The sequence below is a fragment of the Gorilla gorilla genome, chromosome 8 (assembly GCF_029281585.2).
Source record: "Gorilla gorilla gorilla isolate KB3781 chromosome 8, NHGRI_mGorGor1-v2.1_pri, whole genome shotgun sequence".
NCBI classification, from domain to species: Eukaryota; Metazoa; Chordata; class Mammalia; order Primates; family Hominidae; genus Gorilla; species Gorilla gorilla.
In genome coordinates, this window is record NC_073232.2 from 42,269,556 (window position 1) to 42,288,868 (window position 19,313).

The window sequence follows — 19,313 nt, forward strand, 5'->3', positions numbered from 1 at the left end:
ATCTCAATTTCATTATAAATAGCTATAAGATATAAAGGAGGGGAGAGAACAAGAAATAAAAATCTAATATATATGTTTTTAAAATGGTCAACCAGTAATGTAATTTTCAATTAGTTTTTTGTTTTTCTAGGTAAAATTAAGTATTCGGAAAGAGTCTATGAAGCTTGTATGGAAGCTTTTGATAGTTTGCCTCTTGCTGCACTTTTAAACCAACAGTTTCTTTGTGTTCATGGTGGGCTTTCACCAGAAATACACACACTGGATGATATTAGGAGAGTAAGTATGTATTTTACTTCCGAGATTGATTTCTATTTATAGTACATTGTTGAGTAGAGCAGAAGTTTCAAACTTCTCTTCACTGCCAAGATTAGGTAATAGTAAAAATTAATATACTGATATCTTAAGGAAATAACTTCTATTTATTCACAATAATATAGTATGAACTGTATTCAAAGTTGGTATCATTTTCCTATGCACATTTTGTCCTTACTTTTTGATGAGTTACTTCTGTTCTTTCTTTTCTTTCTTTCACAGTTAGATAGATTCAAAGAGCCACCTGCATTTGGACCAATGTGTGACTTGTTATGGTCCGATCCTTCTGAAGATTTTGGAAATGAAAAATCACAGGAACATTTTAGTCACAATACAGTTCGAGGATGTTCTTATTTTTATAAGTAAGGAAAAATATCCAAGATTAATCACATTTTAGTTAACATAGCATATGCTTCATACAGAAAAGCCATTATTTTACTTAATTTACTCTTTTTCCCCCACAGCTATCCAGCAGTGTGTGAATTTTTGCAAAACAATAATTTGTTATCGATTATTAGAGCTCATGAAGCTCAAGATGCAGGGTAAGAATTCTGTTTCCCTGACCCAAATTAACACCTAAAATATAAATCAAACTTAGTAACCATGATTGATGCTTTACGATGCATATTAAGCTATTTGTTTTGCAGCTATAGAATGTACAGAAAAAGTCAAACTACAGGGTTCCCTTCATTAATAACAATTTTTTCGGCACCTAATTACTTAGATGTCTACAATAATAAAGGTAAGATATTGTTGATAAAAAAATTGTTAAACAACTTATTATTTTAATTGACTTTTTTTAATATAATAAAAAAGGGGTGTTGTTTGAAACTATTAGTATCCAGATTTCTTTATAAATAACTGTAAGATGGAGGGGAGAGAACAATAAATAAAAATCCAAAATGTGAAACTAAGTAATATGTAATCCCATTCCACAACTTGTCTCTTGGAAAAGCCATTTTGTAAAACGTGCTCTGAATTAAGTGCATCAAGCAAAACCAAACATGATTTTCTCAAACTCCCCTTTCTTAAATCTTTTCTCTTATTGAGGATGTTTTCTTATTTGTATAAAGCTGCTGCTGCTTTGATGATTTTATTTGCACTGTCTACTTGTTTAGTTTATCATGTTTCTTGTTTTATGTTCACTGATCTAGGTTCTCTTTCCCTTTCTTATTTCCTTCTTTTACCTCCACAGTCTTATCACTGCCCCATGAAGATTTGTATTTGAGCTTTTTTTTAATTAATCCAGTTTCATCTCATTTGAGGGATACATTCTTCTCTTTCTTTTTTACTGCTTTTTTCCTTTGCCTTCCATTCCAGAGATTTTCATTTCCCCACCTTCCCTGAAAATTTGACCTGTCTATAGTAATTGGATTTCATTTTATTTTGAATACAGTTTATTGACAGAAAGTGCCAAAGGGTCTTAATCTAGTTAAGTGTGTGCCAAGGACATTGAAGATGAGATTGGGTATGTTTATGTAGTTTACATCTTTGGAAGATGATATTAAGAGGCCAGCTTCTCTTCTGTCTTGACATGTCTGGAATTCAGTTGACTATGCCATAGCTTCAGGATCAGACTGGAGTGGATGTGCCAAGAGGAAAGAACAGAAGGTTAAAGACTTTAAAAAGGACATTTAGAGAGAGAATGAGGTCATTGCTAAATAAGGGTCATGGTGTAAGTTCAAAAGAGGAACAGAGGAAGTTTTTTTGGGTGATGAGAGGTGATGGTTAAAAGATTAAAACACTTGCCTGAGACCAAACAGTAGCATGCTGGATAACTTGGGTACAGAACATGCTACAAGAGCTTACACTATAGATATCTTATGAAATATGACTTCATTTTTGAGAAGAAACATATCTAAGTTTTGATTCCATTCTTTCTCTCTCTAGACAGGATCTCGCTCTGTTGCCCAGGCTGGAATGCAGTGGTGCAGTCTCGGCCGACTGCTACATCTGCATCCTGGGTTCAAGCAATTCTTTTGCCTCAGCCCTCCCTAATAGCTGGGATCATAGGTACCGGCCACCTCGCCCAGCTAATTTTTATATTTTTATAGAATGAGGTTTCACCATGTTCACCAGGCTTGTCTTGAACTCCTGACTTCAAGTGATCTGCCTGCCTCAGCCTCCCAAAGTGCTGGGATTATAGGCCTGAGCCACTGTGCCCCTGCCCTGATTCCATTCTCAAAAACAGAACCAAGTGTTAAATTTAACTTTCTACCAGTGCTCTTATTCCTCAACTGTGACTTCCTCTTGTTAGTATTAAGGGAGCTAGTGTTCAGTGTCCAGTTGAGTACTGCCTTACTGATTGTCCTTTGTTGGTTTGACTCAGGAGGTTAAGGGATGGATTTTTTTTAGCACTTAGAAAAGAGGCTGAAACCATTGACTGTCTTATCAAAAATCAGATGTCTCTTTGTAGTCCTGAGTCTGTACATAAATAGTGTTAATGGTTTGAGTGTTTACGTTGTATGGGTACGTTTGTAATTTTTCATTCTATCCATAAGGCAATTTTCTAGATTTTTCTCTCTTTTCTCCCTTACAAAAGATCTGAAAGCTTGGTATCAGCTCATAATTTTTGAGACTAATTTAAAATACTCTTTTTTCCCACTTTGAACTGATGGTCAAAACATATAATTTAGAATACTTTTATTTCAGATGGGAATTTCATATGGGAAACAAACATATACTTATTAAGTTAGTAAATAGTAACATGTAGCAGGATTACTTTTGATTCTCTATTAGCCACAATCACAAATGTTGGAATTTAACATCTGCATTTCAGTGCTTTTCATTAAAATGAAAAAAAAGTAACCATAAAATTATATCTACAAGACATTTTATACTTTTATGTATTTTCATGTGAAATGCATTGTCTGATCTTAAACTTCTGTGGTAGGCAGGGTAGACATATTAGTCCTGTTTTATAAATGAGAAACACATTAGTTAAATAATTTACCAAGCATTGCACAGCTAGTATGTGCTATAGTTTAGATGAGAATCCAGCCCTTCTAACCCAGTGTTCTATACAGTAATATAACCAGTAACTGAAATCTATGTAGGTCATTTAAGATTTTAATTATGTCAACATATTGAAACATTAGATACCTGCATTTGAGATGAAAATGTTATCTTTGGATTGTTTGGTTATAATATTCTCTTTTGGTGTTTTAGTGGGATTTTTTTTCTAAACAAAGTAAAATATTTCTTTGTAGTAATTTTGTCTGATTTTCCATATTAAATGAAACAAATACATTCATACATTTATAAGTAAAATGTTCCAAATGGGTGGGATTTTTTTGTTTGCTTTATTACCATTCAGCTATCCTTTTCAGGTTGCCTGAAGCTAGAAAGATCTTAAATTCTCAATTTGTTTGAACTTTAAAAACCTAGAAAATTGCTCATTGCCATTCTGTGTTTCCTCTAAAAACTGAGTTTTCACAATTTTGGATTTAGTAAAAATGTATGTTCATCATTGGATTATAAAGTAAAACAAACATTCTGGAAAGAATCTGGAAATTTCATTAGTAATGTGAAGACCTGACTATAGTTCTACATAACAGTGTTAAAAACAAAACGTGTGTTATTATTAAAAATTAGTTCCTTCCTCCCTCTACCAGCCCTGATTCCACTCACCCCCGATCTCCCTTCCTCTTAATATTTTTCTGCTTTTATGTATTTTATATTTTTAAGGCTAATGACAAATAGTTACTTATCTATTAAGTTATTGATGTTCAACTTATCTTGCAGCTGCTGTATTAAAGTATGAAAATAATGTGATGAATATTCGACAGTTTAACTGTTCTCCACATCCTTACTGGTTGCCTAATTTTATGGATGTCTTCACGTGGTCTTTACCATTTGTTGGAGAAAAAGGTATAATTTTTATTTTTAAAAAAAATTGTTTTATTACTGTTACATTTACTCCAGTTTACTATCATAGGCACATACTTGCTAAAGGAAACCAAAGTCTAGTTTCACTGTGGTTACAGCTCTGCTTGTGTCAGTGGGTGTGGACATAAGAGTCTCAAAAGATATTTTAGTTAGCTGTTTACAGCCCCCATGTGAGGCTGTCTGGGGGACTGGGAGAAGATTTATAAATAGCCCAATGTCTTCAGCTGTTGGATTTTCTTCTTTTTTTTTTTTTTTTTCTTTAGCTTAAATCTTTTATGAAGGGGTGGAGAGATTGCTTTGCTTGAAATGGGCCCTTCTGCATATCTTAACACCATTTTTGGGCATTCCACCGAAATTCTTGAGGAAATTTAGTAGACTTCATTTTAGCAATATTAGTCATCTTAATAGCTGTTCTATACTTTAAGAGAAATCATAAAGAGAAATTCAGATTGTAACCCAATATTCCTTCTCTTATATAAAAAATATGTATAAAATTTTAGTAGTGATGCCTTTCTAATTTAGAGGAACACTTGTTAGTACATAATAGGCTTTTTGAGAGAAAATAAATGCTATTTAAGAAATTCTGTTTCTGTGTTTCATTTGTAGTTCTACAGAATTCTTAGGATTTTGTTACCTATCATGTTCTTTTCCATTTTAAGTTAATTTTTTTCATAAGAAAATGCCTCAGTTTCCATATGTGGAAAATGACATTATGAGAGTACAGACATGATTATAAAACATTTTGTTCAGTATCCCTCTCTATTTTTTCTCACCTCTTCCATATTACAAAATGTTCCTTTCTGTATGAGATATGTCACTTCTGCCAAGGCAATTTGTAGTTCTGAAATTCAGAATTAATACTTAAACTGTGTATGTTAAACAGGTTTTCTGCAGATTGCATTTGGTGTTCTTCATTTACTCAGTAGGTCCAATGTTAATATGGAGATAGAATTACCCTTTAGCATTTGAGAAGGGGGCCAGTTAAGGGCTTAGGTGCAAGGGATGCATTACACTTACAACCTTCTATCTTTGGTGTATGAGAAATAGTTCAATCATAGCATCATCAGATGAATTAAATAATTCATCCTGCTCACTCTCCTGCCTTCAGGCTAGACAGCAACTCAACTATTTTAATGTAATATGGGAAGGATGGAGGGGCCAGGAAGATAAGGTAGGAGGAAAATGGACATTTCATAGATTTTAATTTGATTCTCTGATGGTCCCACATAAGGAAATATTTCGTTATATCTAATCTAAATATTTATGCTATGAGTATTTAAACAAGGAAAGAAATAGAGATAATAGGTTTTTCTCAACTAATGCACCTGTCAAAAACCAGGGCATCATAGGGTTTTAGAGCTCATAAGTGGATTTAACAATCATTTAGCCCAACTCCTTTTGAGAGATGAGATAATTTAAGATGAATTCTGTGGATCCCTTACAAGTGAAGATGGAGAACAGTAGGCTTTTATCAGTATTCCTATATTTGAGGTCTGGTACTAAGTGATCTTCAGTTTTTCCATTGCCACTCTAAATCATCTTTTATAAACAAGGAAATATTCAAACTTTTTGACCATTTTTGTTGTTTTTCTTTAGACCTTGTCTAAATTATTCACATCTCTCTAAAAATGTAAAGCTCAGATTTTAACATTACATGCAAATAGAATTCTAGCCAGTGTTGAGCACAGTAAGAAAATCTTCTCAAACTCTTTGCATATTTTGCTATTTTAATACATGATGGCTGTTTAGATAGCCTGACTACTTCTTGATGGTAATGAGCATTTTCTTTTGGTGTGAAAAGCAGCAAGTGACATTTGTTTTACTTCGAAGAAGCCAGTTGGACTCTGGGTCTAGTTCCTGAGAAGCAACTAACCTAAGCCAGAGGCTTCCTGAAAGGCTGATTTAATCCCAAAATTAGGCAAAAGCAGTGTTTCCTTACCCTTTTGGGAGCTAAAACCCCCACTATTTTTTTTTTATAGAGACAGAGTCTCGCTCTGTCACCCAGACTAGAGTGCAGTGGTGCCATCATAGCCCACAGCAGCCTTGAACTCCTGGGCTTATGTAATCCTCCTGCCTTGGGCTTGTAAAGCACTGAGATTATAGGTGTGAGCCACTGCACCTAGCCAAGAACCCCTTTTCTATTTCACTAAAAATATTCCTACATTGGCCTGTAGTCCCAGCTGCTAGGGAGGCTAAGGCAGGAGGATCACTTGAGCCCAGGAGTTTGAGAATACACTGTATGACAATCACACATCTGAATAGCCACTGCATCCCAGCCTAGACAATATAGCAAAACCCTGTCTCTAAAGAAGTAAAATAACTTACATTGGGAAATTTTCAACATACACCAAGGTAGAGTGAATAATATGAATTTCCTATATACCAATTATTCATCTTCAACAATTATCAAATCATAGCCAATCTTGTATCATTTATGTCCCCATCCAGTACACCCCACCTCATACCTCAATTATTTTGAAACAAATCTCAACTCTTTTCTATCTATAAATACTTTAGAATATATTTCTAAAAGATAAAGAGTCACATTTTAAAAGTACACATAAAAACATTTATTAATTTTTTTTTTTTTTTTTTTTGAGGCACAGTTTCATTCAGTTGCCCAGGCTGGAATGCAGTCTCATTCTATTGCCCAGGCACAATCTCAGCTCACTGCAACGTCCATCCCCCGGGTTTAAGTGATTCTCGTGCCTCAGCCTCCTGAGTAGTTGGGATTACAGGCATGCTGTACCACACCTGGCTAATTTTTGTATATTTAGTAGAGACGGGGTTTCACCATGTTGGCCAGGCTGGTCTCAAACTGCTGGCCTCAAGGGCTCTGTTTGCCTCAACCTCCTAAAGTGCTGGGATTACAGGTGTGAGCCACCGCCAAAAACATTTATTAATTTCTTAATATAGAATCCCTTTGAGAATCTGATAAAAGTTATGGACTTTTGCTTCAGAAAAATTCATGTGTAAATGTATGTACTCACAACATTTTCAGGATGGTCATAGTTCTGAAATGAATTTGCAACCTTCACACTTATTGGCCCTCCTTTAAGAACCTCTGTTCTAGAGGATCTAATATTATATGATCTTCCATAGAAGGTCATACATGTAAGATTTATTTATTTACTAGATTTTTTTTAAGTGTTTTATTCAGGGTACCAAGGAAATACAGATACAAGTAAGATGGGTCTTTGCAGATTAATGTGGGACCTGTGATATATATAAATAATGATAATAAGATGTAATATGGTAAGTGCTCCAAGACAAGCCTAGTTTTATAGGAATTGAGATGGCTGGGCGTGGTGGCTTGGGGCCAGGCGTGGTGGCTCATGCCTGTAATCCCAGCACTTTGGGAGGCTGAGGTGGGTGGATCACAAGGTTAGGAGTTCAAGACCCGCCTGGCCACGATGGTGAAACCCTGTCTCTACTAAAAATACAAAAATTAGCCGGGTGTGGTGGCGGGCGCCTGTAATCCCAGCTACTCGGAAGGCTCAGGCAGAGAATTGCTTGAACCCAGGAGGTGGAGGTTGCAGTGAGCTGAGATTGCAGCACTGCACTCCAGCCTGGGCAACAGAGCGAGACTCTGTCTCAAAAAAAGAGGAGAGGCCGGGCGCAGTGGCTTACGCCTGTAATCTCAGCACTTTGGGAGGCCGAGGCAGGCAGATCGCGAGGTCAGGAGATCGAGACCATCCTGGCTAACACAGTGAAACCCTGTCTCTACTAAAAATACAAAAAATTAGCCGGGCGTGGTGGCGGGCACCTGTAATCCCAGCTACTCAGGAGGCTGAGGCAGGAGAATGGCGTGAACCCAGGAGGCAGAGCTTGCAGTAAGCCAAGATCGAGCCACTGCACTCCAGCCTGGGCGACAGAGTGAGACTCCGTCTTAAAAGAGAAAGGAGGTTATTTCTGACAGAGGGATTAAAGTAACTTTTGAACAGGGGCTTGAAGAATGGTGGAATTGTGCTGGTGGATATGAGCAACAGAATTCTAGATAAGAGAACTTCCTGAGCCTGAGTCTGAAAGCAAGAAATCATAGGTCTCTTTGAGGGTTTAATTTGATTAGTGAGTAGGATCTATGAAGGACAGTAGTAGAAAAAGAATGAAAAGTTAGGTTAGGGCTAGATCATGAGGATATTGATCACCACACAGAGAAGTTGGAACTTTGATAAATGGTGAGCAAGCCACTGAGATGGAATTTGACTGTGGTCGTCATTTAGAAAAATTACTGTGGTGAAGTAGACTGGAAGGAAGACTCGAGGTTGAGAGACCTGTTATGAAGTTACATCAGAAGTCAGGTAGAGACATAATGAAGGCCTGGTAGCATTAGGAACGGAGAGTGGGGAGAACCAAAAGAATGGTAGAAGTAGAATCAGTGAGGCTTAACAAGATTACATATTTAAGGGTAGGGAATGGTTGGAGATGACTTGGATATTTTGAGTCTGGTGAAGATAGTACCATTAACACACTCCGATGAGAAAACTCTTGTTACAACAACCCTTTACTCAGGTTACTGCTGTTCTTCATGTTCATTGGAATCTCTAGGCCTTTCAGTATGTCATTTTCTTCCTTTTTTTTTTTTTTTTTTTTTGAGACAGAGTCTTGCTCTGTCACCCAGGCTGGAGTGCAGTGGTGTGATCTCAGCTCACTGCAATCTCCATTTCCCAGGTTCAAGCAGTTCTCATGCTTCAGCCTCCCAAGTCTCTGGGATTACAGGTGCATGTCACCACACCTAGCTAATTTTTGTGTTTGTCGCAGAGACAGGGTTTCGCCATGTTGGCCAGGCTGCTCTTGAACCCCTGACCTCAAGTGATCCGCCCACATCAACCTCCCAAAGTGCTGGGATTACAGGTGTGAGCCACTGTACCCAGCCTAACTAAGTCATTTTCTTACTAGTCAAATCCCTTTTTACCTCTCTTCCTTATTAACATACCCTCAAACTCCTTTCTTTTCTGTTTTTCTGCTTCATTTGTCTTATAAATCTTAGGTCTAGTCAAATCCAGCCATCCATTTTCTCCATTCCTGCAGCCACAGTACAGAGTGCTGCTGGAGATTTTTACGGACTTGTGAATTGGCACCACCCCTTGATTTATAACATTAGCTGAGCTCCCAGTAGGACCCTAATACCGTTTATATCCCTAGTCTGCTTTTTTCTCCCATTTTGCTTAGGATAGAGTCCAAATTTTCATTTTTTAAAAAATTGTATAAAGAAAAGAGGGCCAGGCACAGTGGCACATGCCTGTAATCCCAGCACTTTGGGAGGCTAAGGTGAAAGGATCGCTTGAGCCTAGGAGTTCAAGGCTGCAGGCTGCAGTTAGCTGATCACTCCACTGCACTCCAACCTGGGTGATAGAATGGGACTCTATCTGAAAAAAAAAAAAAAAAAAAAGAAGGAGTTTAATTGGCTCGTGGTTCTGCAGGCTGTACAAGCATAGCACCTGCATCTCCTCGGCTTTTGGGGAGGCCTCAGGGAACTTCTCATGGTGGAAGGTAAAGTGGGAGCAGGCACTTCACATGGTGAGAGCAGGAGCAAGAGAGCGAGGGGGAAGATGCCAGATACTTAAAAAACAGCCAAATTTCACAAGAATTTACTCACTATCGTGAGGACAGCACCAAAGGGATGGTGCTAAACTATTCATGAGAAATCCACCCCCAAGATCCAGTCACCTTTCACCAGGCTCCACCTCCAACACTGGGGATTACAATTCAACATGAGATTTATAGGTGACAACATCCAAACTGTATCATTCTGCCCATGGTCCCTATAATATCATGTCCTTCTGATATATCAAAATATAATCATCTCCTGCCAATGGTTCCCCAAAGTCTTAACTCATTCTAGAATTTAACTGAAAAGTGCCAACTCCAAAGTCTCATCTGAGACTCAAGCCTAGTTCCTTCTACCTATGAACCTGTAAAATCAAAGACAAATTATTTCCAAGACCTAATGAGGATATAGGCATTGGATAAAATAAACATTCCTGCTCCAAAAGGGAGAAATCGGCTAAAAGAAAAGGGGTTCAGACACTATGCAAGTCTGAAACCCAGCAGGCAGTCATTAAATTTTTTTTTTTTCTTTTTGAGACAGAATCTTGCTCTGTTGCGCCCAGGCTGGAGTGCAGTGGTGTGATCTTTGCTCACTGCACCCTCCGCCTCCTGGGTTAAAGTGATTACCCTGCCTCAGACCCCCAAATAGCTGGGACTACAGGCATGCCCCACCATGCCTGGCTAATTTTTGTATTTTTAGTAGAGACAGGGTTTCACTATGTTGGCCAGGTTGGTTTTGAACACCTGAGCTCAAGTGATCCATGCACCTCGACCTCCCAAAGTGCTGGGATTAAGGTGTGAGCCATCGTGCCAGTCATTAAATCTTAAAGCTCCAAAATAATCATTGACTCCATGTCCTACATCCTGGGCACACTGTTTCGATGAGTGGGCAGTTCTGTCCCTGTGGTTTTTCCACACTGAGGTTGCAAGCTGCCGGTGGCTCTGCCATTCTGGAGGGCAGCAGCCCTTTCTCACAGCCCCACTAGGCAGTGCCTCAGTGGGGAGTCTGTGTGGGGCCTCCAACCCTGCATTTTCCCTTGGCACTGCCCTAGTAGTGTCTCTGTGTGAGGGCTCTGCCCCTGGGCACCTAGGCTTTCTCATACACCTTCTGAAATCTAAGTGGAAACCACCAAGCTTCATTCACTCTTACACTTGCCTAGGGGTTTAACACCAGGTGGTGGCTGGTGCTGGAGCAGTCCCTGGCTGTGGGGAGCAGTGTCCTGAGGCTGTTCTGGTCAATGGGCTCCTCCTCCACCCCCAAAACTATTCTTTCCTCCTAGGCCTCTAGGCCTATGATGGGATGGGCTGCTTCCTTTTTTCCATTGTCTTGGCTATTAGCACTTGGTTCCTTTCATATTTCTTTCTTAAACATTTTCTTCTATCCATTTCCCTCACTAGTGAAAACACATTAGTAGTTGGAGTGTTCTCTACTTACTGTTTTCTTCCTTTATACAGTACCCTTATCTTGAATTCTTCCCTTGTTGAAGAGGTGACCCTTCCATTCAAGCCAGTCTAACTTGTCTCTAGATTCTATTACCTTTCTGCTTTTTCAGGAAACTTGCTTTATCGTTTATGTCCTCTATATCTTCACATTCTCAGTACTAGTTCTTTTATAAATTATTCAAATCGATCTGATCTTTAAATAAATAAGATTTCTCTCATCTGATGTCTTTTTCTAACTACTGTGCTGTGACTTTTTTTTTTTTTTTTGCTATTACTTTCTTGCCTTTCTTTCAGAAGCCAAGTTTCTGGATGAAAATGTATACTTTAAAGCTACGATTTAATATCCGTTAAATGGCTCCATGTAGCTTTCGAGATAAACCTTAACCTGTCAACACAAAGTCCTTGGACCTTCCCTACTTTCTCTTCAGCCTCATTTCCTGCCTTTCTCTTTCACATTTTCTTCGTTCTAGCCATAACACAGCAAAGCCAGTTTTCTGAATGTGCTATGCTCTTTAAGTTTTATACCCTCATACTTTTCTTTATTTTTTATAACTGCTTTATTGACATGTAATTCACATACCATAAAGTTGACCTATTTAAATTGTACAATTCCATGTTTTTTATATACTACAGAGTTGTGCAACCATTACCACAGTTTTGGAACATTTTCATCATCCCCTCCAAAGAAACCCTGTGCTCGTTAGCAGTCACTCTTCATTTTCCCCTAACCCCCCTTGCTAACCCTAGGTAACCACCAATCTGCTGTCCCCATAGATTCACCTATTCTGGACAGTTCATATAAATGGAATCACACAGTGTGTGCTCTTTTGTGACTGGATTCTTTCCATGGTCTCAAGGTTTATCTGTGGTGTAGCATGAAGCAGTACAACATTCCTTTTTATGATGGAATAGTAGTCTATTGTATGGATATAGCACATTTTGTTTGTTTTATTCATCAGCTGATAGACATTTATTTCTACTCTTGGACTTATTAATAATGCTGCAAAGAATATGCATGTGCAAGTTTTATGTTTTCATTTTCTTTTTGAGACAGAGTCTTGCTCTGTCGCCCAGGCTGGAGCACAGTGGCGCGATCTTGGCTCACTGCAAGCTCCGTCTCCTGGGTTCACGCCATTCTCCTGCCTCAGCCTCCTCAGTAGCTGGGACTACAGGTGCCCGCCACCATGCCCGGCTAATTTTTATATTTTTAGTAGAGACAGGGTTTCACTGTGTAGCCAGGATGATCTCGATCTCCTGACCTCCTGATCCACCCGCCTCGGCCTCCCAAAGTGCTGGGATTACAGGCATGAGCCACCATGCCCGGCCTATGTTTTCATTTTCTTGAGTATAGACCTGGGAGTGAAATTGCTGGGTCATATTGTAACTCTATGATTAACCTTTTAAGGATCTGCCAAACTGTTTTCCAAAACAGCTGTACCATTTTATTGTTGTTGTTGTTTTTGAGACAGTTTTGCTCTTGTTGCCCATGCTAGAGTGCAATGGTGCGATCTCGGCTCACCGCAACCTCTGCCTCCTGGGTTCAAGTGATTCTCCTGCCTCAGCCTCTTGAGTAGCTGGGATTACAGGCACGCACCACCACGCCCGGCTAATTTTGTATTTTTTAGTAGTGACGGGGTTTCTCCACGTTGGTCAGGCTGGTCTCAAACTCCTGACCTCAGGTGATTGTCCCACTTCAGCCTCCCAAAGTGCTGGGATTACAGGCATGAGCCACTGCACCCGGCCTTAGCTGTACCATTTTAGTTTCATCAGCAGTGTATATATTCTTTGGATGAAAAATATATATATATATATTTTAATAAATATACATTTTAATATATAAATATATACTTTACATATGTAAAATATATTTTAATATAGAAAATACATGTGTATTTTAATATAGAGACAGGGTTTCGCCATGTTGCCCAGGCTGGTAACTCCTGAGCTCAAGCAGTCTACCCGCCTTGGCCTCCCAGGGTGCTAGGGTGACAGGCATGAGCTACCACACCCAGCCGAGGATGAATGTATTTTCAGATCCTTTGCTTATTTTATAATTGGGTTACTTGTCTTAAAATTTTCTTTATTAAAAAATTTTTTTTGCCAGGTGCGGTGGCTCACACCTGTAATCCCAGCATTTTGGGAGGCCGGGGCGGGTGGATCACTTGAGGTCAGGAATTCAAGACCAGCCTGGCCAACATGGTGAAACCCTGTCTCTACTAAAAATACAAAAATTAGCTGAGTGTGGTGGTGCGTGCCTGTAATCCCAGCTACTCAGGAGGCTGAAGCAGGAGAATTGCTTGAACCCGGGAGACAGAGGTTGCAGTGAGCCAAGATCACACCACTGCACTCCAGCCTGGACAACAGAGTGAGACTCCGTCTCTAAAAAATAAAACAAAACATTTTTTTGTTGTTTATATAAATTTATGAAGTATAAGTGTAATTTTGTTACATAGATATATTGCATAGTGGTGAAGTCAAGGCTTTTAGTGTATCTATCACCAGACTATCATACATTGTACTTATTAAGTAATTTCATCTTCCACATGTCTCCCACCTCTCTACCCTTCCAAGTCTCCTTTTTCTGTCATTCCACACTCTACCTCCATGTACATATATTATTTAGCTTCCACTTATGAGAACATGCAGTATTTTTCTGTCTCAGTTGTTTCATGCGAGATAATTATTGAGTTGTGTTTTTTATATATTCTATATGCAAGTCCCTTATGTATATGATTTACAAATAATTTTCTCCCATTCCACTTTCACTTTCTTTCTTTCTTTCTTTCTTTCTTTCTTTTTTTTGAGACAGGGTCTTGCTGTGTCACCCAGACTGGAGTGCAGTGGTACCATCTTGGCTCACTGCAACCTCCACCTCCCAGATTCAAGCGATTCTCCTGCTTCACCCTCCCAAGTAGCTGGGATTACAGGCATGTGCCACCATGCCCGGCTAATTTTTGTATTTTTAGTAGAGACAGGGTTTCACCATGTTGGTAAGGCTGATCTCAAACTTCTGGTTTCAAGTGATCCACCCGCTCAGCCTCCTGAAATGCTGGGAGTACAGGCATGAGCCCCTGGCCTGGCTGACTTTCACTTTCTTGATAATGTCCTTTAGGCTTTCACTCTGTCACCTAGGCTGGAATGTTGGAGTGCAATCGTAACTCACTGCAATCTCAAACTCCTGGACTCAGGCAGTCTTACCACATGGCCTTCCAAGTAGGTAGGACTACAGGCATGTCCTGCCATGACTAGCTTTTTTTTTTTTTTTTTTCCTTTTTTAGAGATGGGATCTTTGTGTTGCCTAGGCTGGTCTCACACAAATTCCTAGGCTCAAGTGATCCTCCTTCTTCATTCTCCCAGGTAGCTGGGATTACAGGCACATGCTTCCATGCCTGATTTTTTTTGTCCTTTGAAGCACAAAAGTTTTCTAATGTTTTAAAAAAATACATTTTATTGTGTATATTTAAGGTATACACCATAACAGCTTTATTGAAATATATATACTATGCAATTCATCTATTTAAAGCATACAATTCAGTTGGTTTTAGTATATTTCTAGAGTTGTGTAACCATCAGAAAGACTAATCTTTCTGTCTCTATAGATTTGCCTTTGCTAGACATTTTATATAAATAAGGTCATATGGTATATGGTATTTTGTGACTGGCTTCTTTCAAAAAGTTTTTTAATTTTGGTCGAGTCATATTTATCTATTTTTTCCTTTGTTGCTTGTGTTTTTGTTGTTATACCTAAGAAATCATTGCCTAATCCAAGCTCATAAAGATTTGCCCCTGTTTTTTTCTGAGAGTTTTAGTTCTTACATTAGGTGTTTGATCCATTTTGAATTAATTTTTGCATGTGATGTGCAGTAGGGGGAGTGCAGTTTATTCTTTCGCATGTGACCATTTGCACCTTTATTCTTTTGTAGTTGACCATTGTTGAAATGACTGTTCTTTAGCCACTGAATTGTTTTGGCACCCTTGTCAAAAATCAATTGACCTTAAATATCAGGTTTTCTTTCTGGACTCTGTATTCTGTTCTGTTGTGATAAATGACTACTACATCACTTTTTTAGCTTCTATTTAGAATGCCTTATCTGCCCTCTCTACTTGGCAAACTCCTAGTTCATGATTCCTCTCAAATGTTATCTAGCAAAAAAGCCTTGCCTTCCCCAGCAGGTCTTCCCCAGCAGGTCGTTTGCATATCTTTGAACACTTACAGCATGTTTTCCATCAACCTTTTGCGGTTGATATTTAATGTCACCTTCAGTAGTTAGTAAGCTTTTTGAAGGCAGAGACTGTGCCTTTCATATCTGAATCCTAGAGCTTTAACGTAGTACTTGACATGTGGGGTGCTTTTAGTATATTTATTAGCAGGAAAAATTGGTTTGTAGAAGTATTGAATTTTGTTTTGGATATGTTCATTTCTAGGTGCCTTCAGGACATCTAGGTGCTAATATTCAATAGACATTTTTATTTATTAATTGAAATTTGCTTTTATCTTTCTTATTTTGTGTACTTATTTGTTAGATATTTATTGAGTACCTGTCATGTGCCAGGGCACAGTGCCAGGCTCTGAAGTTATAATAGTGAATTAAACAACATCCTACACTCATGAAGTTTTCATTCTAGTAGGGGAAACATACAGTATACAAATGGTTTAAGACAGTTGACAATAAAACCAGCCAAGGACATCTAGAGCCTGAAGGAGAGGTCAACACTGGAGATACAGACTTTGGAGTCATCTTCAACGAGGTGATAATTGAAACTATAAATATGATAATAGACAGAAATTCCAAGTGATTGAACATATAGGAGGAATAATACTGCAGAGAGAATCTTGAGGATATCCAAAGTTTTGGGGAAAAATGATCCAAACGTGGGAAAACCAGAAGAGCAGAATCTTGGGAACCAAGGGAAAAGAGAAGGAAAAAAATATATAGAATAGTCAAAGAGGATTAAGCCTATGAAAGAGCCAAGGGTTCAGATTGTTAGATAGTCATTAGTAATCTTTAGAAATAAATTTCAAGAGAGTTGCTGAGCCAGTTTTTAGAAGATTAAGGCCAGGCGCAGTGGCCTACGCCTGTAATCCCAGCACTTTGGGAGGCCAAGGCGTGCGGATCATGAGGTTAGGAGTTCGAGACCAGCCTGACCAATATGGTGAAACCCCATCTCTACTAAAAGAAAAAAAAAATACAAAAATTAGCTGGGCGTGATGGTGGGTGCCTGTAATCCCAGTTCCTTGGGAGGCTGAGGCAGTAGAATCGCTTGAACCTGGGAGGCAGAGGTTGCAGTGAGCCGAGATCACGCCACTGCACTGCAGCCTGGGCAACAGAGCAAGACTCCATCTCCAAAAAAAAAAAAAAGATTAAATCCTGAGACTTTTTGGAACCACTAAAACTCTGCCATGATTTTTTTTCTTATTGTGCTATATCCATGAATGAAGATTTGAAATGTATACATTCAGTTGTTATTCATCTCTGTTCTTATCTCTATGGGGCTTCATTTTTTTTTTTTTTTTTGAGAGGCCTGAAAATTTGTTCCATAAAGAATCTCTTTCTCTCAGAGTTGTTATCCACTGAATTTCTTTCATTTTGAAAGCCTTTGCATTTTTAAATTCCATCGATCTTGCTATAAGAATGTGTTTGCTTTCTTGGGCTAAACATTATTTGACCATTTGTAAAAATAGTTGCTATGTGTATGTATAGACAGTTATATATGGTCAGCTAACATGTGACTTTTTTTTCCCAAATAGTGACAGAAATGTTGGTAAATGTTCTGAGTATTTGCTCTGATGATGAACTAATGACTGAAGGTGAAGACCAGTTTGATGGTATGATTATTCATCTTACTATTTTTTTTTTTTTACTATGAAATGGTGTTTCTTTACTGCCTAGCGTCAGTACACATTATTTTGCAAAAAATAGTCACTGCTTTCAGAGACTATGCTATTTGATAAGTAACAAGTTACTTTTTTTGGATATTAAGATTTGAAAATAATTTCAGTGATTTCATTTTTTTATTGTAATATGGGGAAGAAGATGAACTTTGGGAAAGGAGAAATTTGGAAGAAAGAAGATAAGGAAAGGAAAATTGTAGTGTTAAAAGGATGTAGTTCTTGGCAAATATGGACACTGGTTAGAGAAAAGAGGATAAAAATACTATTTGTTTTATTAGAACAATATTCTTAGTGCATCAGAAGCATACCTGAACTCCCAATTTTGCTTTTCCTGCCTTTTAGACACTAAAATAGACTGCTTCTAAATTAGTGTGATTGTGTTCTAAAAGACCACTTGCTAATTTAGTTTCAGATTCTGAAAGCATTTTTTTCCACAGAAACAAAGTTATACATGGTTGTTGTTACATAAGCCAACAAGCCTATGTACCTAATGCATGTTTATAGTAAAAAGTAATACTATAGAAACAAAATTCATTTTTTTGTTTTGAAATTTTTATTTAAAACTTTATTATTTAAATGTTTAATTAAAACCTGAGTACATAAAAAGGTAAACAATATATAAACTGAAAACGATTCCCCTCACATCTTTGTTTTAGTATACTTTTTATAGTTGTAATCAATATTTCAATGTTTCCGTGTATTAAACGTGGTCTATATATTGGTAAGATTTAATAGCTACGTATTTCTAAGTCCATTGATAAACTATAATGTTTGGCTAGATGTGGTGGCTCACGCCTGTAATCCCACCACTTTGGGAGGCCAAGGCAGGAGGATCCCTTGAGCCCAGGAGCTGGAGACCAGCCTGGGCAATATGGAAAGATTTCCTTGTCTGTAATAAAAAATACATATACACACACACACACACGAAAATTTAATTTTCATAATCTCATTGTTTGGCAACTGGGTTCTAAATTATCCTTATGAATAGCAGTAAAATAAACATATTTGTATAATAGCTTTTATTTTCCTCCTTGGAATAAATTTATTGGAGAGAATTATAGAGTTACAGAATTAACTCTGTAATTCTTTTAGCTTCATTGTTTTAGCTGTGAACTACCAGATTGCTTTGCAGAAGGATTGGACCACTATGAAGTGCCTCCAGCAAGGAATCCATAAACATATTTCTCCACAGGACTACCTCATTGAATTTTGGTCATTTTTACTTATTTTCTTCATGGCTATATAGTAGTAAATTATAGTTGCCTAAGTTTACATTTCTTTGATTTCTAATGATGCTAAGAAGAAAATTAATGTTTTTCCAACTGTGTAAACTATCCATTTCATTTGATCACTTTTCGAGTAAAATCTGAATGAAGCCTATTTAGAAATTTCTTTACTTACAAACAGGTTTGATTCTTAAACATTTGAAAGCCCATTTGTTGAAAGTACAAGGTAACTGTACAAGCGCTACCATTGCCATCTGTTGGTGGTAGGCAGAGATGTGCTTTTATTCTTACACATTTGTTAATAACTGACATAGTATATTTATTATCAGTTGTTTTTTAGTTTGGATAGTAAACTTTAGTGAACAATAATTACTCTTCCTTATTTTAATTCTCTTTCGTTTTTTTTTTTTTTTTGAGACAGAGTCTTGCTCTGTCACCGAGGCTAGAGTGCAGTGGCGTGATCTCGGCTCACTGCAAGCTCCACCTCCCTGGTTCAAGCAATTCTCCTAACTCAGCCTCCCAAGTAGCTGGGATTACAGGTGCCCACCATCACACCCAGCTAATTTTTGTATTTTTAGTAGAGATGGGGTTTCACCGTCTTGGCCAAACTTGTCTCGAACTCCTGACCTCAGATGATCGGCCCGCCTCTGCCTCCCAAAGTGTTAGGATTACAGGCGTGAGCCACCATGCCCAGCCATTGAATAGTTTCAAATAGATATTTTGTTTCCCTGTTCTGCTGTCACTGTTGTAAGAATAGACCTGGGCTCAGATTCTAGTTCCTTCTAATGGCTCTGTGGCATCAGACGACTTACTTAACCTTTCTAAGTCTCAGTTTCTCTCATGTTCAAAGAAGTGACAGTAATACCTACTTCATAATGTTGTAGGTATTGAGATAATGAATAATTGAAGTAATTATTGCCACATAGCCTACTTTTTTTTTTTTAGAAAGTTTTCTATTTTTCAAAATCTGTGAAATATTTAGTGAGAGTTTTAATTGATAT

General features: G+C 38.0%; 1 protein-coding gene across 10 annotated transcripts in view; it reads left to right on the forward strand.

Moving 5' to 3' along the window:
* The window catches only part of PPP3CB (protein phosphatase 3 catalytic subunit beta), a 58,745-nt gene that overhangs the window by 24,084 nt on the left and 15,348 nt on the right, over positions 1-19,313 (forward strand). For all 10 annotated transcript variants that reach the window (XM_019034977.3, XM_019034980.3, XM_019034978.3 and 7 more), the window contains exons 5-10: positions 131-276; positions 535-674; positions 777-854; positions 960-1,054; positions 4,057-4,182; positions 16,943-17,020. In XM_019034977.3, the coding sequence (XP_018890522.1) occupies positions 131-276; positions 535-674; positions 777-854; positions 960-1,054; positions 4,057-4,182; positions 16,943-17,020 (663 nt within the window). The remainder of the gene's footprint in view (positions 1-130; positions 277-534; positions 675-776; positions 855-959; positions 1,055-4,056; positions 4,183-16,942; positions 17,021-19,313) is intronic.